General features: G+C 43.3%; 1 protein-coding gene across 1 annotated transcript; it reads right to left on the minus strand.

Moving 5' to 3' along the window:
* Positions 1 to 1,961: 1,961 nt before the first annotated feature.
* On the minus strand, positions 1,962 to 13,797 carry DMRTB1 (DMRT like family B with proline rich C-terminal 1). The gene is made up of 4 exons (XM_050962325.1): positions 13,377 to 13,797; positions 11,247 to 11,479; positions 6,211 to 6,349; positions 1,962 to 3,399 (listed from the first exon to the last, which is right to left on the minus strand). Exons 1-4 carry the CDS (start codon positions 13,795 to 13,797, stop codon positions 3,296 to 3,298), a joined length of 897 nt encoding a protein of 298 aa, XP_050818282.1. The 3' UTR covers positions 1,962 to 3,295.
* Positions 13,798 to 24,453: the final 10,656 nt, after the last annotated feature.

The raw sequence follows: 24,453 nt of genomic DNA on the forward strand, positions 1-24,453 counted from the left end.
AAATAAAATATGTATGTTAAATAGTTCACCTTTGGGATGAGACTAAGCATGAGAGATGTCAGCACCAGAGGGTAAGCTTTCCAAAAATTAAGTTCCTCAATATAGTGGCTTAGAATGAAAGAGTCTTGTCAACCAAATAACCTCACTGTGAATGGATGGGAATAAAAATAAAGATAAATAGGAGCACAGTACCACTCTCACAGATATACCTGGCTAAACTCCCATGGACTCAATAGAAGCAGGTTCAAGCCCCATGTGGCAAGATTGCTAACATATCCAGAATGTGTATTGGGGCATATTTTATGTGCAGATATACAGGTGCGACCCCTATTGATTTCAGTGGGAATAGCACCCTAAGTGCCAGGAGAATTTGGCCCATTTTATTTGAAATTTTTTTTATCTACCATACACTTGATTCTCTCTCCAACTGTGGCTGTCTCTACTGACTTTCTTCTCCAGCCTTCTATCTGGAGATGAGGTCACTATGAGTCTGGTGGGGAGCCATTTTGAGCAGTCCAATCTGCATAGCTGTAACCTAGAATGAGCTACAGCAGATACTGGGAAAAATTAATGGACATTCTTCTCTCCTTGGACTACCTGGAGGAAGCTCTCATCAAAAGCTTCCCAAATCATGGTCAGCAGGACACTTGCTGTTGGTCTACAGACAGCTGGCTGGTCACATAACTGGCTTAGTTCATTTTTAGATTTTTCTAATGGAAATTTAGCTAAGGGCCTGATTCAAAGTCTACTGAAGTCGAATGATTCTAGCTGACTTCATTGTGATTTAGATCAGGGCTAAGTGTTTTTTTCCAGGCTTGGAGTTCAAAAGCCAGGATGGAGCTACATTTCTGAAAGACAAGAGTTTGCTCATATTAATGCCTCATTATACCTGTTCCATAGTGCCACAAGGGGTGGAGGGCAATCATTCTGTGTGATCTCCCCCACCCAAATGAAGCAAAAAAGAGTAGGCAGCCATAACAAAAGTTTCTCCTTGACAAGTGTACCACAGCGAGTGTTGTACGCACAGTAAATCTTCAGTGACAGGGCTTTGCAGTCATTGAATGAAATGTGCTGCAGTCCAGTTTGCTTCGGTGTTTTAAAGAGTGAAATACAACATAGAGGGTGAATTCTGAAAAATATTTGTAACAATGCTTAAAACTTTATTCTACACTGTTTGAATGCTGTCACTCCTTTAATATAGCCGTTAATCTTAATGTAAAAACTATAGATTACCTTGCTTTATGGGTATTACTGGCAATTCTAATCAGACGTCCTGATTTTCAAAAGAGCTCAGCTCCCATGTAGATGGTTAAAAGAAACGTCCAGATTTTCAGAAGTCTTCAGCATGCAGCAGTACCTATTGTTTTTCATGAGAGGTGCTGGGTACTCAGATCTTTTGAAAATCTGGCCAATATTGTGCAGTACAGCAAGTTATTCACTATAGGAAAACAAAATTTTTAACTTTTCCTCTTGGCAATTTAAAATAATGCTGTCTTCATTTGTAGCTACCCAAACACCTTCCATGAGTGCTATAAACCATTGGAACTGTTACTTTTAAAAAATGTAGTAAACTAAGGTGATTTTGCAGTTGAATTTAGTTTCTTTAAATCTCTCATTTAGCAAAAGATTGTTAGCATATGTACCAAACAGAAGAAATGGAGGAGTGTTTATTTTGTCTTCTCATTTTTCACTTCTATAATAGCATTCAAAGACTGCAGAAGCAACATTTCCAAATTTAAATAGCATTGTAGGCTGATTTGTTATATAGAATTGTTCTTTGGAATGTTTGAAAGTTGCCTAGAGGAATTATTTATAAATATACAAGCTTTAAAACTTAAGTACAGAACAGACATTTTAATGTATCATGTTTAACTGTGCAAAATGAATTCAAACACTAACAACTGATCTACTTACTACAAAACACATTTTCTTAAGAAAGTACAGAAAGCAGAATACTCTGTTCACTATTATTCAAACATTATTGTCCATAGATGAAAGTATGTTGTGGTTTAGTGGATTTATTATTGAAACTGGCGTTTTGCCCTAGTTACTTCATAACAGTTGGCTAGGTAATCTCTCCACATTTTATGGAGTTCACCATGCAATTCCAATCCATTTATATTAAGCAACCCAAACACACCCCATAAATCAAATTTGGTATCTAGCTTCCACTGTGTGGGCTCCCAACATAGCATGTTTCCCTGGATGTACAGGGTGGCTCGAGCACACAAAATCCTGGAGATTGAGCAACCAGACTTAACTATGTGTCATGATGCTCACAATTTAAAGTGAAGGTGCCCTGTAAAGGCAGCAGGGCCTGGTGTTCATCTGGAAGGTGATGAGGGGGCACCGGATGCCAGTATAGAAGATCAGACTTTCCACAAAACTACTTTCATTGACAAGTGCCCCTCACCTATTATGCTTCTAGCTTCCAAAGCCCACCTGAACTCCAGTGTATCAAGCCCTGACTCTGTTACATGTATCAGCTGCCAAAACCTTCCTTCCTTACCCCATCACCCAATTTTCAGGCACTCAATCCCATCACTTAACTGTTCCACAATATTCACAACCAGCTATTCTTGGTAGCAAACAGACCTACAAACAATACACTTTTGAACAATGTCTTAAACATAAAAGGGCTAGATTGAGCCTTTATGCTCAGCCCCCAACCATGGGGTATCACTAAGAGCTAATCTCCACTAGAAGCGCTATAGCAGCACAGCTGCACTGCATCTGGTAAAGATGCTCTGTGCTGACATGAGGGAACTCTCCCATCAACATAATAAAACCACCTCCATGAGCGGCAGAAGCTGTATTGGCAGGAGAAGTTCTCCAGCGACATAGCACTGTCCACACTGGCACTTACATCGGTATAATTTACATTGCTCGAGGGAGTGGCTTATTCACACCCCTGAGTGACATAAGTTAATACTGACATAACCTGTAGTGTAGACAAGCCTCAGGGAAGGAACTGTACCTTGAAGTCACAATTCCTCCCCTCATCTCCACTTGCTCCAGAAGGGAGTAATTTACTGTAGCCCTGGAAAAGCTTTGCCAATTGGTAAGGTATGAGCCATGGAGCAATGGCAGCCCTGGGGTTGTACACTGCAAGGGAGCCAGAACTGTGTTTCTAGTAGCCCTAATGCAACTGTGAAGTGAGGTAGGGGGCTTACTCCCCTCTTCTGCCCTATGTGACTGCATTAGGGTTAGTGTCAATCTAGCCCAAAATTAACAAATGATATTCTCTCAGAGTGCTGCATGCTCTGCAGCTGTCCCCCAGTACATGCACATACATTTAATGTTTAGAATACATGGCATGGTCTCCACTGGTTTCTTCCTGACGAGATGGCTGGCTGCATTCACAAATCACCCCATAATCCCGGCTACCAGTGGTGCCAGCTAAAACACAAAAACAGAATATAACACTGTAGTGCTTTTTAAAACCGCACTTAAATTTACATTACATCTAATAGAACTCAACATTTTTAGCTGTGAATGCTCAATATAAACTAACTTTAGTTAATCCAAACCAGTTTTTCCCTCAAACAAGTCAAAGGCACTTGAGATCAGGAGGACTATGGCTGTCTAGGTCAAGCTTCATGTTTCAAACACCAGTTGATTTTGCTGCAGCCATGTCTAAAGAAGTGCAGCGAGACTGTTTGTTTTAAAATGGCAAGGGGCATTAATTTCCCTCTTGGCAAGTATTTTAGGACTTTAAGCACATGTGAAAACAGGATTGTAATGTGAGCTGTTTTACAACCTTACTGACAGTGAGCCTTATCGCATGCCCACTATATATACTTTTTCAATTCTGAAGGTGCAAAAGCCTTGACTGCAGACCATAAAACAGAAGGAAATAAGTAGGACACCTCAATCCTGAATTCATAATGTTTACTTGCTAGTTTGTACGTAAAGCTCTCTCCTTTTCCCACAGAAGACAATTCTTTCTTGGGCTATGGCTACACTAGAGAGCTTACAGCAGCGCAGCTGTAAACTCTAGTGTAGCCGCTCTAAGCAGAAGGGAGAGGCTCTTCCATTGACTTAATTAATCTACCCCCAATGAGTGGCTCTCCCATCAACCTAGCACTGTTCTTTAAAGGAAAAAACCCTGTTAACAGTTTCTGCCCTCAGGTTCTACTCACCATTGATGGGCAAACTGGGAAAGTTAACAAGAGTTACAGCGTAGTATCTCTTTTATGTCAAAAGAAATACTGTGATACTCAATTTTATAATAACATGGTACATATTACAAGTTACAATTATAAAACCTGACTGAGAATGAATGCAGATCATGGTCATTTAGCTGCAAGGCCTATGATTCAAGACTCCTGCAACTGTTGTTAGCCTAGGGAGAAGCCTTTTCTGCTATGATATTTTGTAGCTCCCTTTGTCTTGGAATTCCCATCAGGCCAGAAGCTCAGTGGCGTATTTTTTCCTGCTGTACTTTTCTGTATCAATTTTCTCCTAATTACTTTGCCAAAGACTACACAACGAGCCCCTGTCACCTTGACTGCCCCAGTTTGACCGGAGTCCAGCAGATCTCTTTGGACAAATGATCTAACAAAGTAAGTTTGAACTTGACAAGATCCCTATGGGTCTGTCTGCTCTGATTTTCAGTGGGTTTTTCACTTTTTTTCTTCACTATTTATTAGTCTTTCACCGGATTTGAAACAAGAACAAAATGCATCTTGAAAAATGGAATCAAACACTGTTTAGTTTCACTGTAGCTCCTCTCACTTACTTCTGTATCTTCTGCTGAAATGCTATTTTGTAACCTCCTACAGAAATAATCCCTCACTGATTCACCATTGATATTCCTACTCCCCGGAAGCTGAAGTACAATATGGCTGAATCAATTTTCCCTGTATCCCTCACTCTGAAAGAAAAACCACCAAAAAGTGCTAAATGAGGACTCTGGTCCTTTAAGATTGATACCAGTAAGTCCTGCACTTAGAATCAAATTCTAATGTCAGGTACGAGTGCAGAATTTCTAACTATTCAGGCTGGCTTCTGACTAGCAATGGTCCAGAACTGGAAACTGAACCCTGATTCTGAACTAGAACTCCCAATCCAGCCCCCCAGTATCCTGGAACTTTAGGAAAGTTTGATTCAAGAGCTGACCTTTATGGCTTAGGCTATCCCTAAAACTGGCCTGAGCCGAAACTTCTAATCCAGCAAATAACCCCAAACCCAGGAAAAGTTTGAAACCAACTCTCACTCTCTGGGTCCATCTCTGTCTCTAATGACTGATTGAAATGAAATAATGTTGATGATTACAGTAAAAACCCTCACAAACTCTCAAGTGTCCCACATACTATGATTAGCCACAATCACTATTATTTGATTAAATGAAGATGACTCTTCTCTTTACTCCCCACCCCTACTCAAGAGATACTGGACTTTTCCCAACAGGTGAAAGACAGGGGTGTTATTTGTACATTGTCTGTCACAAGAACATGGCAGTTAATCAGATTCTCATTTTTCCCTAATAAGCCAAGCATAGAAATACAGAAATGCACATACAAATATTTTGAACTAGGGTTTGGCATAACCCAGGCGCTTCATTCTATTGGTGCTGGTGATTTATTCTTTGAGCAGTTCTTCCCTCTTGTGGCCACAAATGGCTGTATTTGAATAGAAAACTTGTCCAAAATTTTAAAAAATCATTACAGACATACCTGCCATGCCCAAAATGTGGGATGCAGCATGTGACAAAGAATGTGGGATGCAGCATGTGACAAAGACCCAAACTGAGGAACCTAAAAATTATTCAAGCAGAAAATGTAAATGGCTGTGGGATACAGCCCATTGGTGTACACCAATTTTCTGTGACCTCGGTTTCTGAATAAATGATTATTAGTGATGTACATCATTTTCAACTACAACAGTGAAAGGCCACTGAATTTGTGTGGAATGTATGCAACTTTGGGATGAAAATTAGAGCCATTTGAGAGGTTTTATTACAGATAATAAAGGTCAAATTCTGCTGTCCTTCCAGGTACACAATTCCTGTTGATTTTAGAGAGCCATGATATAGTTTTTAAGGGAAATACAAATGCACAGAATTTACCAACCAATATAGTTGAAAGCTTTTGTTGTATTTTACATACCAATGAGCAGGACGCATCATCCTACATTTTACCATATAAAACAGCTCCCTGAGATTTGAAATGCTTCATGCATAATATCGCTCACCTCACACTTACTTACCAGATGCTTCCTTGGGTGTTTCAGCCAGAAGCGGCAGGGGTGGTGGAATGTAGTGAATCTCTGGCCGAAAGCCCGGAGGTATAAACTGAGGAAGCATAGGGTAGTAACCTTGTTGGAAATCTCCACCTGCGTCTTGCATCTACACAAACACATAAAATAAAGCTCCTTCAGTCCAGATATTGTCTTAACCACCCTATCCAACCACCACTCTCACTTCCATACTAACTGCAGTGAAATCAGTGGCATTACATATGACGTGTTAAAATGAAAAGCCGTAATTTACTTCACTGATCAGTATTCTTCTGTTAATTGTTCTATTGTTAAAACCCTGCTACAGGGGAAATCGCAAAATTCTTACTCAGGCAAAACTTCATTGAAGGCAGTCTACCTGTCTAATGTAAGTTTTACATCAGCAATGGAATATGAGTATCTGAGTAAAGACTTAATGAATAGGCCTAAACATACCTGCAGCACGGAACACAACAAATACAGGAAGTGCTTGTTATTAATGAGACACTGAATTCAAATCCATACTTCCAGGAATTACTAACCTTGGCTCCACCAGTGTTGCCAGATTCTTGAGAGTTTGCAATTTAGGTAAAGTCCCAAAACTGAGCTGTGGATTAAAAGTGGGTCCTTCACATAAGCAGTGATGAATCACTTTTTCATGAGGCTTCGTATGAATCACTTGATATTATGGATCCATAACTGAAAAACAGCAGCTGTTGGTGACTTATTTCCTGGTTTGTATTAGGGATCCTTAATGCCAAATGAGACGCATGAAAAAGTTAGTCATCGCTGTGCACGTGCCACTTTTAATCCGCAGCTCAGTTGTTTCCTGTTTTTTGTTTTGAAGTCCTCATAAAAGTGAGCATCTGTTAGCAATGGCTGGAGACTGGCACAATAACACACGGAAGTAGGTATTTATATGCATGCATAATTGGATTCAAGAGAGACAAGGTGGGTCCAATATCTTTTACTGGACCAATGTCTGTTGATGGAAGAGATTGAGGGCTGGTCTAAACTAGAAAATTAGGTCAGTTTCACTATGTCGGGCAGAGGATGTGACAGTAAAACAGCATAAGGTGAATGGAAAAAAAATCTTCTGTCAACCTAGCTACTACCTCTCAAGGAGATGGATTACCTACACTGAAGGGAGAACTCCTCCCTTTGGCATAGATACTGATTCTCAAGCAGCAGTTTTCAAGGGTGCCACCAAGGACTGGACTTCAGCTGCCTGGAGCTGAAGCCACAGCCCCGCTGCCCAGGGTTTTGGCTTCAGCCCCAGGGAGCAGGGCTCAGGCTTGGGGAGGGAATGCCACAGCCACCCCTTGACTCATCAGAGGGCACCGAGCCTGTCTGGGTTGGGGGTGGGGCGCAACCAAAAATCGCAACATCACTGCAGAAGAGAGATCTCCCCCTGCCATCAGAAGGGTTTGCCTAACAGCTGGAGACTCCATGAACAGGCAGCAGCTAGCCAAGGACATATACTATTTCTCTGCCCTGTTACATCTGCACTTCAGGGAGCAGGGTCAAAAGGAAGGCAGAAATCTGGGGGCGCCCCTCTACATGTCGCCTCTGGTTGGGGGTTTGCAGGGTCTGGTTTGTCTATACAAGCTTAAAAGTCTCTGAGTAAAAAAAGGTTGTGAACCACTGGTGTAGGCAGTGTCTACACTGAAACACTGTGGCAGCGCAGCCGTGCTGTTGTAGCATTTTAAGTGTAGACAAGCCCAGAGACAAGCCTTTGAGCTACAGGATATGTTTACACTGGAACCTTCAAAGCGCTGCCGCAGGAATGCTCCCGTGGCAGCGCTTTGAAGTGCGAGTGTGGTCGCACGCAAGCACTGGGAGAAAGCTTTCCCAGAACTCCTGGTAATCCACCTCCACAAGGGGATTAGCTCCGAGCACTGGGAGCGCAGCTCCCAGCACTCAGAGCCTGTCTACACTAGTGCTTTAAAGCACTCAGATTTGTTGCACTGAGAGGTGATTTTTACACCCCCTGAGGCAGCAAGTTAGAGCGCTATAAAACGTAAGTGTAGACAAGCCCTGCGAGCTCTTCAGGGCGAGGAAAAGTAATCAGAGTGTCAAAGCTAAATACAAGGTGGAACAGATTGTTAAGCATAGGTGTTAACACACATTGCAAGGGACCATTCAAAATGAAGGAGGCCATTAACGCCTCTGCGGTAATATGACAAAGAAGGGTTAGTAGGTTACAGATTGTTATAATGAGACATAAAACCAGTATCCCTATTGAATCCGTGATTCTTAGGCCTTGTCTATACTACCACGTATGTCGGCAGAATTTGTCGCTTGGGGATGTGAATATTCCATCCCACTGGGCGACATAATTATGCCAGCATATGTGTGGTGTGCATAGCGCTATGTCAGTGGGAGATCTTTTCCTACTAACATAGCTACCGTCGCTCATTAGGGGTAGTTTAATTATGCTGATGGGAGAGCTCTCTCCTGTCAGCATAGAGCAGCTACATGAGATCTTACAGTGGCACCAGCTGCATTGGTATAGCTGTGCTGCTGTAAGCTCTGTAGTGTAGACATGGCTTAAGTGTCTAGCAAAGTTATGAATTTAAGATCCCAGGCTCATCTTTTGAAGGTACTGAAGGTATGTCTATGTTGCAATTAAACACCTGTAACTGGCCCATGTCAGCTGACTCAGGTTCATGGGGCTCAGGGTCCAGTTATGCGGCTGTTTAATTGCTTTGTAGACATTCAGGTTGCAGCCTGGGCTCTCTGGGACTCCCCAGATTCCTTTCCGCACTGACCCATTCCCCACTAACTTCCCTCTCCAGATGACCTCTGACTAGGCTGTTCAAAAATGTTCTGTTGAAACTGTTTTTGATGGAAAATTAAATTTTCAGTTGAACACAATTTTTCAGGTAAAGTATCTACTTTCTGCAAAAAACTTCAATTTTTGATGAGAAACCAAATGCCCCAAACCAGAAATATTTTAATTACATATGCTGCTGTAGCACTTCAGAAGCAAATGTGCTACAATTCCCATGTCTCCATTCTCTAATGGCAGGGCTCCTTGGGACTGCACTTCCCATGATGCACCGAGGTAGTGCATCCCCCTACAGGGGTGACCCTGATCATTGTGAGAGGTGGTCCAACCAGGCAGCCTAGCCTATACATGAGAATGGGATTATGAAATACAAATCCCATGAGACACCACAACAGCATTTCTGAATCAAAGTATTTCAGTTTTTGATTGGAATTTGTTTTTGAATTTTTGCCAAAAAATCAGTTGTCTATTAAGAAATTAGACAAAAGCTAATTTCTTTCCATTTTTGTTGAAATTTTCTGATTTTTTTTTTTTAACCTTCCAGAGCAGCAGAGGGAAGAGCAGAAGGCTCACTGTTTAGCATCAAATTTCCCTCTACTGTGCCATAACCGCTTGGCAGAGTTTTCACACACAGTGTTTCTCTCAAAGCAACCCCCAGTCTCACACAGAAGCAAGATTCATAGGCTCTGCTGGGAATCAAGTTAAACCCTCTTTGAAAGATTTGGTGGCGGAATAAAAGAAAAATGAAGGGGAGCCAGAGAGATTTCCTCCCTCTCTCAAAGAAAGCTAGAACCCCCCACCTCCCCCCCAAAACAGAAAAATATGAAAGTACAGGCTTTTTATCATATACTGGTATTTGTGAAAAGCTATTGATGATAATAATAGTGATCTCCTTTGTAAAGCACTCTGAGCTCTACTAATGAAAAGCACTATAGGTATAAATATACTATTACTGTTGTTACCTGTGTGATTAACAATACATAACTATTTTAGATTGGTGGGAAAATCCACATATTTTTCACCATTTATGCTGTAGATTTTTTTTATTTTATTTTGTAATTCTCTCACTTTGGAGAACCTAAATCAATTAGTCCGTTTCACTTTTCATGTTTCTTGTCAGTGGTACTTTCTCATTCCCACAGACTAGCACACTGCTTCATATTTGGCTTGCAAACATGCAGGGGGGACTGAGTTTATTTAAATCCAAACAAAATACTGCTTTAACTGATTTTTTTAAAAAATTTGCCGAGCCCATTTCTGATTGTTAAAATATTTTTATTTAAAAAAAAAAACAACACAACCCAAAAGGCTGCTTGGCAGTGTCTCAGATGGCAGGTTTTTGCCACGATGACCTGAGATACTATACATATGGCGATAGTAAGAACATTTAAACATGTATCTACAATTTTAGGGTCAGATTCATCCCTGTCTGATGCAGTGGCAGAAGAGAAGTTATTCTTGCTGCTCCTATTTTGCCTGTTGCTAGAGGCTAAGACAGAGGTGAGGACAACAATAGAGGTCCCCTAAATTGCTCCTGCTTGTCATAGCCCCAAGGGGCTTGCAGCAGATGGGAATTGCAGTCATAGGCACCGACTTCATGGGTGCTCCGGGGCTGGAGCATCCACGAAAAGAAATTGTGGGTGCTGAGCACCCACCGGCAGCTCCACGGATCAGCGCCGCCTCCTCCCTCCCCGTCCCTCCCGCCTGCTGGCAGCCTCACCAATCAGTAGTACTGCCTTTTCCCACATCAGATCTGCCGCCAGCTCCTGATCTGCCCCACTCTGGATTTTTCCTGTGCCAAAACTTCCACCGTGCAGCCTGTTGTCCTGGGAGGCGAGCCCTGCTATACTAATTGGATTTCACAGGGGAACCCAGGAGACATTTTGTGATAGCTATGCTGACACAAACTGGTCACATTTTAGTGGTTAATTTTCCCTCTGAATCCTTATCCTTCAAGGCCTCTGCACACAGAAATGCCACTGAAATCAACAAGAGCTGCGAGCACAGGGGGCTTGCAGAATCTGGCCCACAACTTTGAACCCCTTTGATTTTTCTAGATTCCGGTCAGACCTTTAACATTATTATTTGTTCCTGGTTTGATTAGCTTATGTATCAAGATGCCACTGAAGTAATTAGTGTCCAGGCTAACTTTTCATAGCTACTCTAATGGCAAGATTGCATCCTACAATACAAAGAGCAACGTATTCAGCAGCAATTAAAAGAAACCACTACTTACTGACAGAGGAGCAGCACTCCCTGGTCCATGGTTGGTAGGGACATGTCTGAAACCTCTTTGAAGAGGGATCCCTGGAGACACTGGTGCTCCCCTGCAGCTTGGCTGATTGATGGCAAAGCTCATGGGGAATGGGTGGTATGGGTACATACCAGAGTACCCAGGATACAGTTTTGGAGGTTCTCTCTCCAGGTATTCTGGACTGACAACACATTCTTGAGGCAAAGCAGGACGGGCTATGAAACAAGCAGCGAAGAAAAGTAAAAACAAGCAAAAATATCACTGCAAACAGTTTGAAGGCAGATAGAAATAGAATCATAGTGCCAAATTCTGTCCTCAGCCAGTGTAACTGAAGGCAGAAGCTGGCCCTTTGGTTTTACCTTCACTTCTTATTCAATTTTTTCTTTTTGTTTATTAGAAAATTTAGGATTGGGGAGGAAAGAATGGAGCTCAACAGTGATGGAAGACAGGTTAATATAGCTTTGGGAGAGCAAAATCTGCCTTGTGCATCCTGAACCAAGTTGTCGGCAAACTACTGATTGTAGAATCTCTAATACCTCTGCTGCCCTAACAGGTATGACAAACAGCTTGATTTCTAGTTACCTGTGGCAACAGTTAGAAAATAATCACCTTTTACACTTGTAAATCAAGTAAAATTTACTACTGAAATCAATGAGAGGGAATAAAGAGCTCTGTACCTTGTGATAGCTGTAATTTCTATAGAGTTGTTTGCAGTTTTGTAGCCATGTTGGTCCCAGGATATGAGAAAAGAAGGTAGGTGAGGTAATATCTTTTTATTGGACCAACTTCTGTTGGTGGAAGGGACAAGTTTTTGAGCTTCACAGAACTCTTCCCGGACCTCAGGTCACCTGCAGAGCCATGAAGCTCCACCAACAGAAGTCAGTCCAATAAAAGATATTGACCTCACACTCTCTCTCATTTCTACAGAGTTAATTTTCAAAGAATCAATGTATTTTGCTATTAAAAAAAATCTTGTTCACAAAGAGATCCTCCAAAGTAGTGGAACCCCCATCATCTATGACTAGACTATATCTGTGTCTCAAAACGTCATCCATTCAAATCCCTCCTTGAAGCCTTTTTCTTCTGTGAGGCCCATAAGCATAAAAATTAAATAATCATTGGTGGATGAGGCTGAGCTGGAACTATCTAAAGTGATTCCTTCCTCCCCATCTCCCAGAGCATCTGGTCTTTCTTGTGTTGTCTTCTAAGATTGTTAACTCTTCAGGGGCCCAGTCTAATGACTACTGTGGTCAGTGGGAGTCTTAATAAATAATAATAATAATGGATTAGACAAGACACACCCTACAGCCTCTACTGTGTAGAGAACAATGTCAGAAGTGATGGACTAAATGACCATAGGAATTTTGCATCTCTGTATTCTATTTTCTATTCTTAAATACAAAATAAACTTTACACCAACTGATTGCAGCCAAATCTCATCTGAGCTGCATAAATCCAGCTCAGGAGCTTTCCTTCTCTTTTTTTACGTTGCCACCATAAAATGCCTGCTCTAGACAACTCCAGCAGGAACTTCCCAATTTCTCTGTACTTGCTGTTTTTCTGTGGGGTTTTTTCTTTTGCTTTTGCTGGAGGGCATGTCTGTAAATGTGAAAATAACAACACAGCTCAGAAGAAAGTGCTCAAGGTGCTGTACTGAATAATCAGGGTCCTGTCACAGATTCATTTCCCTCTTAAACAGGGACTAGTAGCATGAATCCATCTTTGCAACAAGGAAACAAGCTGAGGAGCTGCCTAGGGTGGTTCTACAGCTATAAAGTCCATGAGCGCAGCTTGGAAAGTTTGCAAAACCAACAATCAGTGCAGCACTGCATACAAAACACACGTGCCTGAAAACATGTCCCCAGAACTGGGAAGCAAAGTGAGAGCAGTTTCAGCAGCCCCGGGGAACAGGTCACCTGGGACCTAAAGATTTCTGAGGCACTAGACAGGCATAGAAGATGAATGGACAGACCCTGGCCCAACAGTACCCTCTGGTAGATGGACAGACACTGAATGATGGACACAGACAGACAGATGGACACAGAGGTAGAAGTTCATCATCTTGAGTGGAGGCCTATGGAACAGACACCCCAATGCTGAGCTGGTCCCTACCAAAGTTCCCACAGAGCGGGGAGCTGGGAGCAGGTAGTGCCCTACAGGTCCTGGTTCTGCTGCTGCTGGCTGCTGGGGCGGTCTTGGCTCCTTCACACGCGGTCACATGGCTGCTGTGTTCAGAGGTATTTGGGCCAACTGCAGGAGACTTCCGACCTTTACCATGAACTGGGGTGCAGGCCTCAGGCGGAGATGTCTCCTTGGGTGGGGCATCCGGCTCCTGCCCCTGCATCGCCTTCTGAGCCGCCATGATCTTCTGGCGCTCTGTGATGAGCGCGCATTTGTCGCACGGGCAGAGCTTCCAGCGGCAGTGGCCCGTATGGCCCTTCACTGGCACCACAAAGCCGTGGTTCCGGCAGCGGGAGCACTTGGGGGTGCGCAGAGCTGCCTTCTCCGCCGTCACTGCCGCCTTAGCCTCCATGGCACCCCCAGCCAGGTAGGTGCCTAAAGCACCACGTGCAGCCAGAACTTGAAGAAGCTCAGCTCAGGGGCAGGGCGAGGCAGAGCCTTGGTGTGCCCACAACCACTAGCTACAATGTCACAACTGAGCCTGCTGGGCTTTCTGCAAGGGGAGAGGATGAGCTCAGCTCCCAGTAAGAGGTAGTGTGCATAGATATCAGTGCTGTTGAGACTGCAGAAAGTGAGGGAAGAGCAATCCTCCAAGGATCTGGGCAAGAACAGTTCTGCACTTTTGGGCAGCTGGCATTTCCAGCACTCTGGGGCCCAGATCTACCCTGAGATAGAGCCCTCCACTCCACCAGGGCTAAGTGGGTAGATCTCCTGCTAGGGATAGAAGTAAGCACTCTGCTGGGGTTGTGAGTGCAGCATGTTGACTTTCGTCCCTTTTCCATGCACTTGCAGGCCCAAGATGTGACAATGAATCAGCGTGGCTTTGAAAAGACATACAGGGCCAAGTTTGCAAAAACATGGCCTCTGATTCTGCACAAGCAACCATTTGTGGGCACATCCCTTGCATTTGCAAGTGCAGATTGGAGAGTAACATGCCTGATTTACACATGCAAAAGCAGTGGTTGCAAAAGGGTATTTTGGGCCATAGAAACGGAATCTACTTGGGGCCATTTTAGGGTTGCCAATTTTGATAAGACATATTCCCTGAGCTTTCATCACATGACATAATCTTTAATTAAAAATTAAGCTTTAATTCCTGGATACTTCAGGACAGTCCAGGAGGGTTAGCAACCCTGGGTCCTTTTTGCCTTTCATTTAAAAGGCAATCTCCCCTCTATGATATCCACCGTTACCATCATATTTTGCATGCATCTTATTACACTGGAATCATTATTTCAGTTCCTTTTTTTCAAACTCAAATGTATTTTTCTTGAACAGGAGGGAGAGTCTCACTGCTTCAGTAAAAAGAAAATACTGCTTTACCATTCTGTTTTTTACAATGTTCATCTAATCCAGTGTATCACGAGGAGGGCAGAAAGCATGTCTAATTCCTCCAGCCATCTATTTCCCTTTGCCACATCTTTATTACCTGGAAACAAACATGGGTTTAAAATTAAAAATGTAATAATGCTCTAGTTTCAATATTGCTTGTAAAACTACCTGTGTTGTTACTGTTCCACTGGGTTAGCACTTACAAAACTATAACTAGTATACAAGTAGCCCATTTTCAGGGCAAAGCTGAACCCCAGGCAATGGAAAGAAGAATACAGCAAATCTTTTTCAGCTGAGAAGAGTTAACCCTGTGACCTTGTGGTGAGTCAGTGGCCTCTGCGTTTCCTTCATTAAAAGAAAAAACTGTTTAAAGCAACAGCTAACCATAAAATAGTCCTTCATTTACTCATCAGCTTCAAGAGCATTAAGTCACAAGGTGACGTATGTATTCTTGCTGCTTTGTGAGAGTTTTAATAAGCACCAGAACATGTTTCAAAGTGACATAGATCCTTCCTTGCAGGGCTTGTATGCACCTCCCAGCCCCTCTGGGTGGAAAGTGTAACAAAAGCTGTTGACTTTGAAACTAGTCTCCTGTCAGACACTTAGGACAACATTTTCAAAAGCTTCTGTGACTTTCAAGTATGAGCCCCACTGAGTTCCACTGGGGCTTCCGACTTAACTTAGGAAAAATGCCTAAGTCCCATTGAAATCTGAGAGTTAGGTGCCTAACGTGCTTAGGCATTTTTGAAAATCTCACTAGACACTATCGAAACCTTTAGGTGCTTTGGAAATCTGACCTCAAAGGGTATGTCTACACTGCAATAAAACATAGGTTGTCAGGCATCTGGTCTTTGACCAGAATGCCTGGTCAAAAAGAGACCCTGGCTGCTCTGGTCAGCACTGCTGACCGGGCCGTTAAAAGATTGGTTGGCCGCACAACTTCTGGCAAGCTTTCATCATCTCCCTCTGGCTCCTAGGTAGTGGAGAGGCTAGGGGGGCGCTGCGTGCTGTCCCCGCCCCGAGCTCCACCTGTGCAGTTCCTATTGACCAGCAACTGCGGCCACTGGGAACTGCGAGGGAACCACTTGCAGGCAGGGGCAGCACGTGGAGCCACCTGGCCGTGCCTCCGCCTAGGAGCCAGAGGGAGATGTCGATGCTTCTGGGAGCCACCTGAGGAGAGCGCTGCCTGCAGCCTGCCCCCTGAGCCCCTGCCTGCACCCAAACTCCCTCCCAGAGTGCACACGCCCTCCCGCATCCCACCCCGGAGTCTTCCCCCCCCAGCCCAGAGCCCATACCTTCTCCCATACTCCAACCTGGTGCCCCAGCCTAGATCCCCCTCCCACACTCCAAATCCCTCAGCCCCAACCTCCAGGCCAGAGCCCCTTCCTGCACTGCAAGCCCCTCATCTCTAGCCCCACCCCAGAGCCCACACCCCACCACAGGAGGCCTCACCTCCCTCTCGCACCTCAACCTCTTGCCCCAGTCTTGTGAAAATGAGTGAGTGAGCGAGGATGGGGGAGAGCGAGTGACATAGGGCGGAGGGATGGAGTGAGTAGGGGACAGTGGCCTCGGAGAAGGGGCAGGACAAGGGTGTTTGGTTTCCTGCAAATAGAAAGTTGGCAACCCTAATAAAATACCTGCATCTAACCCATGTCAATTGACTCAGGCTCACAGGGCTCAGGCTTTGGAGTTTAAAAATTGCATTGTAGATATTTGGGCTTGGGATAGAGCTCAGGGTCCGGGACCCCATGAGAGGGGAAGGTCTTAGAGCCAGGCTCCAGTCCAAGCCCAAATATCTGCACAGCAATTGTATAGTCTTGCAACCCAAGCTCCACAAGCTTGTGTTAGCTGATACAGGCCAGCCATAGGTGTTTTATTGCAGTGTAGTTGTAGAAATACCCAAGGTCACTAAGGCAGGGGTGGGCAAACTACGACCTGTGGGCCGGATCTGGCCCCTCAGGGTTCTGGATCCGGCCTGCAGGATTGCCCCTCATGGCGCCACTTTGCAGAAGCGGCTGGCGCCACTTCCCTGCGGCCCTCAGGCGGGGGGGGGCAGAGGGATCCGCTTTGCCCATGCCTCCATGCATTGCCTCCCACAGCTCCCATTGGCTGGGAACGAGGAACTGTGGCCAATGGGAGCTTCGGGAGAGGAACCTGGAGGCGCGGCAAGGGCAGCGCACGTGGATCCCTCCGTCTCCCCTCCCCCAAGGACCGTAGCGCTTCCAGGAGCAGCACAGGGCTAGGGACAGACCAGGCATGCAGGGAGCCTGCCGTGGCCCCACTGCATGCCACTGCCACCCCAGAGCCCGAACCTCTCCTGCACCCCACCCCCCAACTCCCTGCCCTAAGCCCCCTGCCTGCACCTTGTACCCCTCCTGCACCCCAACCTCCTGCTCTGAGCCCCCTCTTGCACACCACACCTCTGCTTCACCCTAACCCCCTTCCCTGAGCCCCCTCATATGCCCCACACTCCTCCTCTGCCCCAATCTCTTTCCCTGAGCCCCTTCCTGCACACCACACTCCCTCCCACACCCCGCACTCCCTCCCACACCCCAACCCCCTCCTCCAGCCCTGCATACAATTTGCCCACCCAGATGTGGCCCTCGGCCCAAAAAGTTTGCCCATCCCTGCACTAAAGGTACGTCTATGCTGCACCCATAAGCCCTGGGTTAGTAGAACTTGCATTAGCAGACCCTGGGTTTGTTAACCTAGGGCTTGAGTGTCTACACTCATTTATAACCCCAGGTTAGGGATTGTTGAACCCTAGAACCCAACCTGGGGCCCTGCATTGTGAGGGCCCAAGTCCAATCACCCATATCCCAGACTTCCTAGCACCTTCTCAAAATATGGCTACTCTAGCCCTTTGTTCATGGTGCTGTGGGGGAAAATTTAACAGTTCCCAAAGGTAGCTCTCTAGAGGGCAAAGAAAGTCGGACTGTGAGATGCTTTTGGTGGACTCCCATAGCACACTTTCAGTGGGGCTGCAACTACACTGCAAAGCAACAGGGCTTGAACCCTGGGTCCTAGCTTGATTCAGGCTCAGACCCTCCATCTCTGTGGGGTCCTGTGACCCTGGGTCTAAGTCTTGGGTTAGCACAATTTATGTTTAGACCGAAGAGGGATTAGGCTTGAGCCTGAGTTCAAACCCTGGGCTAACATAGCAGTGTAGACATAGCCTTAGACATTTTTGAAATTTTTACCCTTAGGTCCCAGTTCAGGAGAGAACTGAAACACGTGGTTAACTTGACTTCAATAGAACTTAAGCACATGCACAAGTGATGTCCTGAAGTACTGCTTTCCTGAACCAGGCCCTTAGAAAGATAGAGGATATTTCCTCCTTTATTCTTAACATTCATTCTACTCTATAGCAATTTTTTAGCAGATTCCATATCATCCATCCCAATGTTGTTGCCGTATGTTGTGTACATATGTATAGTTACCTGTAAAGTTTTTAAAAGTGTGTATCTTGCCTTAGATACATAATATATCCAAATTCATTGGGATACTAAAAAAGTAGTGGGTATTGGTGGGTGATGTACATTTGCTATGATAAATGTTATCTCTTAATTACAAAATATTAATATTCAGGATATTTAATCAAGCATATTTATTTATTTCTCTTATCCCTCAAGACAAGGTGTAGACATTAATAGTTTCTACATAAATAAACCCAGACTTTTGAAAGCTTTGAACATTTTTCATCTAAGTATAGAGGTGTTATTGTGCATTCCGTATAATTTGTTTCAAACGTGGCAAGACCTGTAAAGGGGGGAGTTTTTTATTTTCCTTGTGAGATGAATATTCACTTCTGCAGACAATTTGAGGAATCCTGCTATTCCCAATCTGCTATAATTTTATATATACATTTTAATTAGATACTCTATCACACAGAATTAACAAAACTACCAGGCAGAGAAGATACACACACACAAATCTTCTGAGTGGAATGCAGAATTCCATGTGAATAAGGTGAACTGGATTTGGCATAAAAACTATTATATGTTTGTTGGCAAAACAGTGAAGCACAATAAACAAAAATCTGTCTTCTCCAGAACTGGTTTTTAGATTTACTTCAATATGTGGAGTAAAATATATAGGAACTGTAGCCCACAGTATATACAGGTAGCATTTTGTAGTAAAATAGAGTTTGCAAGAATGATTATTTTGCCAAAAATAAAGGGGAAGCAATCTAGAGGTTTCATAGTATTGAAATTAATAGCAGTAATGTCTGTATTTCCCTCTAACTTCTGTATTGTGTATGGTATAAAGCATAATTTTGGTACACAGATAATTCTGTATGGAGATCTATGGGCAAAACACAAAGGACAAAAACAATGCTCTTGCTAAAAGAAAGGAACAAATCAGGAAGTTGGTTATCATCAAATTAAATGGCAAAAACTGCAGGGTTTTTGCCCTCTCTGACTTTCCTACTAATATTATATGATGTAAGTGTAAGTGTATTTTGGCATGCAAATTGTTGTGCTTAGCTTTGGGATTTCTGAAGTCTGCAGCACTTCTCAGAGCTATAATAATGTTATAACAAGATATATTTAGCAAATGAACATTTGTAGCACATTGCCTTCGTTCTTTAAAAATTGTTTCAATAATATTACTAGCATGCAAAAAACCCAAGTGAAAGCAACTCACTTGTACAACTCTTAGGTCTGTACTGGAAACATTTGCAGACTTGTTTCACTATAAATGAGCACATTTGTCTATTAATGTCAATTAAGTATATCTTTTAAATAGTTAAGAGATTCCTTATTCGTCTTCTTTCATATGGCAAGAGAGGTGATTAGCAATGTTCAAATAACCAAATACAGCTCAGTGAGCCAATGAGTCACTTCAAAAGTGTCTTGTTTTAAGTCTGAGATGACACCAGCAATCAGTCAAAGCAGGCACTGATTTACAGTGTGTTCCAGTTTGCAACTGGTGTCGACAGTCACATTGTGTCTCATCTTCCAGAAGTGCAAGAAATGGCAGCATCTGCCATGTGATGGTCTGAAAAGATTCAGTGCAGATCATTATTTCTGGGGTAGATTGAAGCCTGGAAGTTCTTTTTGTGGCATAAGCAATCAGGTGTATGTTTGGGACATTAGCGTTATCCCAGAATTCTTTCCATTGTGCTTCAGGATTGAATTAAGATGCTTTAATGGATTTTGTCCAATCTGAAAAAGGCTTTGGAAGGTTCTGGAGATCCTAATTAATTAGTAAGTTCAGGTTGGTCATTGTTTGATTGTACTCATATTTCTGTGTGCATCCCTCTGGACGTTGGGTGGGGGTACATGTGCCAGAGTGGGCAATCATTGGATGGGTGTTGATTATAATGTTCCAGTTATAATTCTCTTTCTAGTATTGAGCTGCACATCCAGAGATTTGGTATGTGAGCTGCCTACCCAGACTGCTGTGTGATATTCAGTGTCTGAGTATCCCATTGCTCAAGGCACTGTTCAAAGTGTGTGCACATATGCACCCCGTTATTCCTGTGAGTTTCCAATTCAGCTAATCTTTATTTTTATCTTTTTGCATGTCTTTTCCAGATGATCTTTACAAGTCAGGCTTCTACCAAAGTCATACACAAGTATTTCAGATAGGGCTCATTTTGGATCCATTGATTGCAAAAGGTGGTATTAGGTGGTTCTTTGGCAGCTTTGTTGTTTAGGTAAAAGGCTATTACCAAAGACTTTGAAGCACTGGGGTGGAGCTTCTGGAACTGAAAATATTCCACCACTACCTTGAGGTCAGTTGAGAGGATGTCGCTGATGGTGGTGAGGTCTTTGCTTGTACCCACAAGAGCTATGTCACTGGCATATATTAATATATGCAGAATTCTGTCAGGTAGGTTACTGTTGTAGGTGTTGCATAATGAAGGAGTCAATGTGGATACTTGAGATAGACAATCACTGAGGGTGCGTGCTTTGCTAATCAGCCAGTTCAAAATGATGTGGTATCTACTGTTTCTCAACACTGTGGCTAGGAATTGCTTAGTACTGAGGCATCTGATGAGCCTTGATGCCTTGGGCAATAGCCCATGACTCCATACCAGGTTGAAGGTGGTGGATAAATCTATCAGAAGATATGCAAAAGTTGAAGACAAGGTTCACTGTATCAAGCCGATTCCAGAGAACTATGACTACCTCACCTTCTTATCCACGCTGTCACAAAACACATTCCTTGCAACTATCGCAAGGTCTATCCCCCCTGCTGGCAGCTGGAAACAGAAGCACTCTTTTTAAAGAGCATGAAAATAATGGTGAACCAGATACAGTGAAAGAACTAATAGTCATTGAACTCCGCCCACCTGAAGAGATGGAATGAGACCGTGGAGGGTCGTGACTTCCCTCATTCCAGTCGCAAAGCCTGGGCATGTTTCTGTAAATTGATGCTGCTAACCCAGTTAAACACTGTCAACCAAAAGTGATGGCTAATGCTGTTGCCCCATACCTTCTCTGTAATTCAAAGATCAAAACTGACAAGCTGACTAGATGAAAGTGTCAGAAAGAGTTCCTTCTAAATGTCTGACAGAGCGCCACCACTTTATTGTTATCTTCCCCATACACTATAGAAAAAATAAACAAGGCTCTCGTAGCCACTAAAAGCAGAAGAGCGGCTGCTGAGGACAGCATTTATCCTGAATTCCTCAAGGATTTGGGGCCAAAGAGACAAGCCATGACTGACAGACCTGTTCACTAATGTACATTTGATAGGGAAGATTCCAAAAAGCTGGTGTGAGGTGATATTTGTTTCCCTCCTCAAACGTGAGAAACCATCAAATGATGCCTGATATTGCTCCTCTCTACAACTTACAAGTTAACAAAGAGGGTTTTACTGGCCCATTTCACCCCTATCTTTGAAGCCATACTGAGAAAGAAACAGGCCATTTTCATATTGGGGCAAAGTTGCTATGATCAGGCTCTCACCATTACTAGTCACATTGAAGCTGGCTTCCAGCAGAAGTTAAGAGGTGAAGATAAAATCCTGTTTTTTAAATTTCTGTTTGTATGCTGGATGCCTCCGCTATGTATTGCAATAAGACATTGATGGTGATATAGTAGCGGCTTTATTATTAGCTATTCTTCATATTCATCATATATTAGTCAATTAATCCTTTGTTTATTAGCTATTAGATATGGTATAATTGAAGTAATGACATAAGAATATATATGGCTGCCCAAGCAAAGATTTTTGAAGTGTACTTGCCCACCGGTACACCTTTGAGATGCTCACCAGCACTCTTGCCATATCTTGTGCCTCCCTGCTATCCATCCTAACTCAAGTACCTTGTCTCTGAGGCTCCCTGATAGGCTGGTAGGTTGTCTCCTGCCATCACCGATTGCGAGTGTTTTTGTTGGCTTCCTGCACTGGCAGATGAGCTCCTGGGCTAATTTCCTGATCTCCCTACTGGACAGGCAGACAGGCTGAAGGAATGGATGCTCTAAACTAGCAAGGAACATCAGAGCTGCTCTTCCTGTCCTGTTACTAGAAGGCAAGGCTTGTTCAGCTCCATTCCACTATCACTGGGTTACATGGTTCTTCCCTTTACAGACTGGAGCCGTAATGCCTTCTTCTTGGCTCTGTTAATAAAAGGAGTCATCTCTGATGGGATCCCTAGACTCAGGTTCCCAAGCACTGAATTGGTCAGTTGCTACTTGACTGCATTGAAGGTTTTCTTTTCATAAGTGATGTGATATGGAATATAAGGCCAAGAAGCAGAACATTTTAGGAGAGGAAAATATGATTATGCCAAACAGCAAGGCATTCTCAGCACAATAGTGTTTCATCACATTTTCATGAAATAGATATTTTTCACTAAATCAATGATTCATTTATGAATCATGATATTCAGGTTCAATGTGGATTTTCTTTGGTGGTTATCATTACTTACAATTCTTTAAGGAACTGATCAGATCTATGTTTTTTTCAGCGGTTAGCTACATACATTACCTCCCTTTTCATTTTTTTTACATTATATATTTGATACAGTTCAATATGAGATAATGCATCACAGACATCATAGCATTGTATCAGAATAAATGCAAATATTACAGTGACATTTACAATTCAGTATGATTTCTCCTTTTGTGGATAAATCATCTATCTCTCTACTCCAGACCTATCTTCTTTGCAAACTAAAAATCTCAGTCTTTCTCTGACATCTTTTTGTGATGTCTAACTATCAGCTCAAGCTCAACGTAGCTAAAACTGAGCTCGTAATCTTTCTGCCAAACCCTCTTCACCACTACCTCCTTTCTTGATTACCGTGGACAACATCACCATCCTGCCTGTCGCACAAGCCTATAACCTGGGTGTCATCTTTGACTCAGGTGCCTCTAGGTCCTCACATCGAGGCTGTGTCTAAAACTTTATTCTTTCTGCATTACATCTCTAAGATACTGCCTTTCCTACCTATTCACACTGCGAAACCTCTCCTCTAGGCTCTTGTCATTTCATATCATAATTACTGCAATAACCTTCTCCCTGGCCATGACAAATGCAATCTTGCTCCACTGATATCCATTCAGAATGCTGCTACAAAGATCATTTTCCTAGCCCCTGGCTTTGACCATGTCACCTCTCTTTGCATCCCTCCACTAGCATCCCCTTCTCTAGCACATCAAACATAAACGTCTATGTTCACTTTCAATCTTTTACAACTTATCCCATACGTGTCACCTCTCAGTCGTTATTGAGATGTCAACTGCTGCCTCCAATTGGCCAGTCATGCCAGCTTCCTGGACCACTTGTTCAATTTTCAGACAAGTACCTTTGTGCTTTCTCCCATGTTGCCCCTCATGATTTGGAGACACTCTCCGTAAACATCCATAAAGCTATCTCATTATCATCTTTCAGATCTCTCCTTAACACTCTCCTTTTCCATAATGCCTACATAAACATGACCATAGTCAGGCTTCTGGTGTGCTGAGATCACTGCCTATCATGCTGTCCAACGCTGTCTCCTTCTTGCCTTGTAAAGGAAGTGATTTCTTCACACAATGCATGGTCAACCTGTGGAACTCTTTGCCACAGGATGTTGTGAAGGCCAAGACTATAATAGGGTTAAAAAAAACTAGGTAATTTCATGGACGATAGGTCCATCAATGGCTATTAGCCAGGATGGGCAGGGATGGTGTCCTTTGCCTCTGTTTGCCAGAAGCTGAGAATGGGCAACAGGGCATGGATCACTTGATGATTACATGTTTATTCCTCTGGGGCATCTGGCATTGGCCACTGTCCGTAGACAGGATACTAGGCTAGATGGACCTTTGGTCCAACCCAATATGGCCATTCTTATGTACTCCCGTCTATCTCTATCCATCAGTTATCTCTCATTTTATACTTAACTCTTAAGCTCTTTGGGGAAGGGTCCATCTTTTTGTTTTGTGGAGCACATAGCACAATGGGGTCTTGGTCCATGATAGGTCTTCTAAGCATTATGGTAATACAAATTAATAATAACCATATTTATGCTCTTCAGTGCTTTTGGAGCATCTTCACAGTAAAGAATCTTCCAGGTTCCTTGAGTGCTCATGCTACACCCCTTAATATAACTGTAATATACAAATATTGATACAAGATAAAAAATGATCCTGGTCCAGTTCCTCAGTGTGTGTAGTTCAGTGATAGTTCTATTGCCTTCAGTGGCGTTACTCTAATTTATACCAGCTGAGGATCTTGC

This window comes from Gopherus flavomarginatus, chromosome 7 (genome assembly GCF_025201925.1).
Source record: "Gopherus flavomarginatus isolate rGopFla2 chromosome 7, rGopFla2.mat.asm, whole genome shotgun sequence".
Classification (NCBI taxonomy): domain Eukaryota; kingdom Metazoa; phylum Chordata; order Testudines; family Testudinidae; genus Gopherus; species Gopherus flavomarginatus.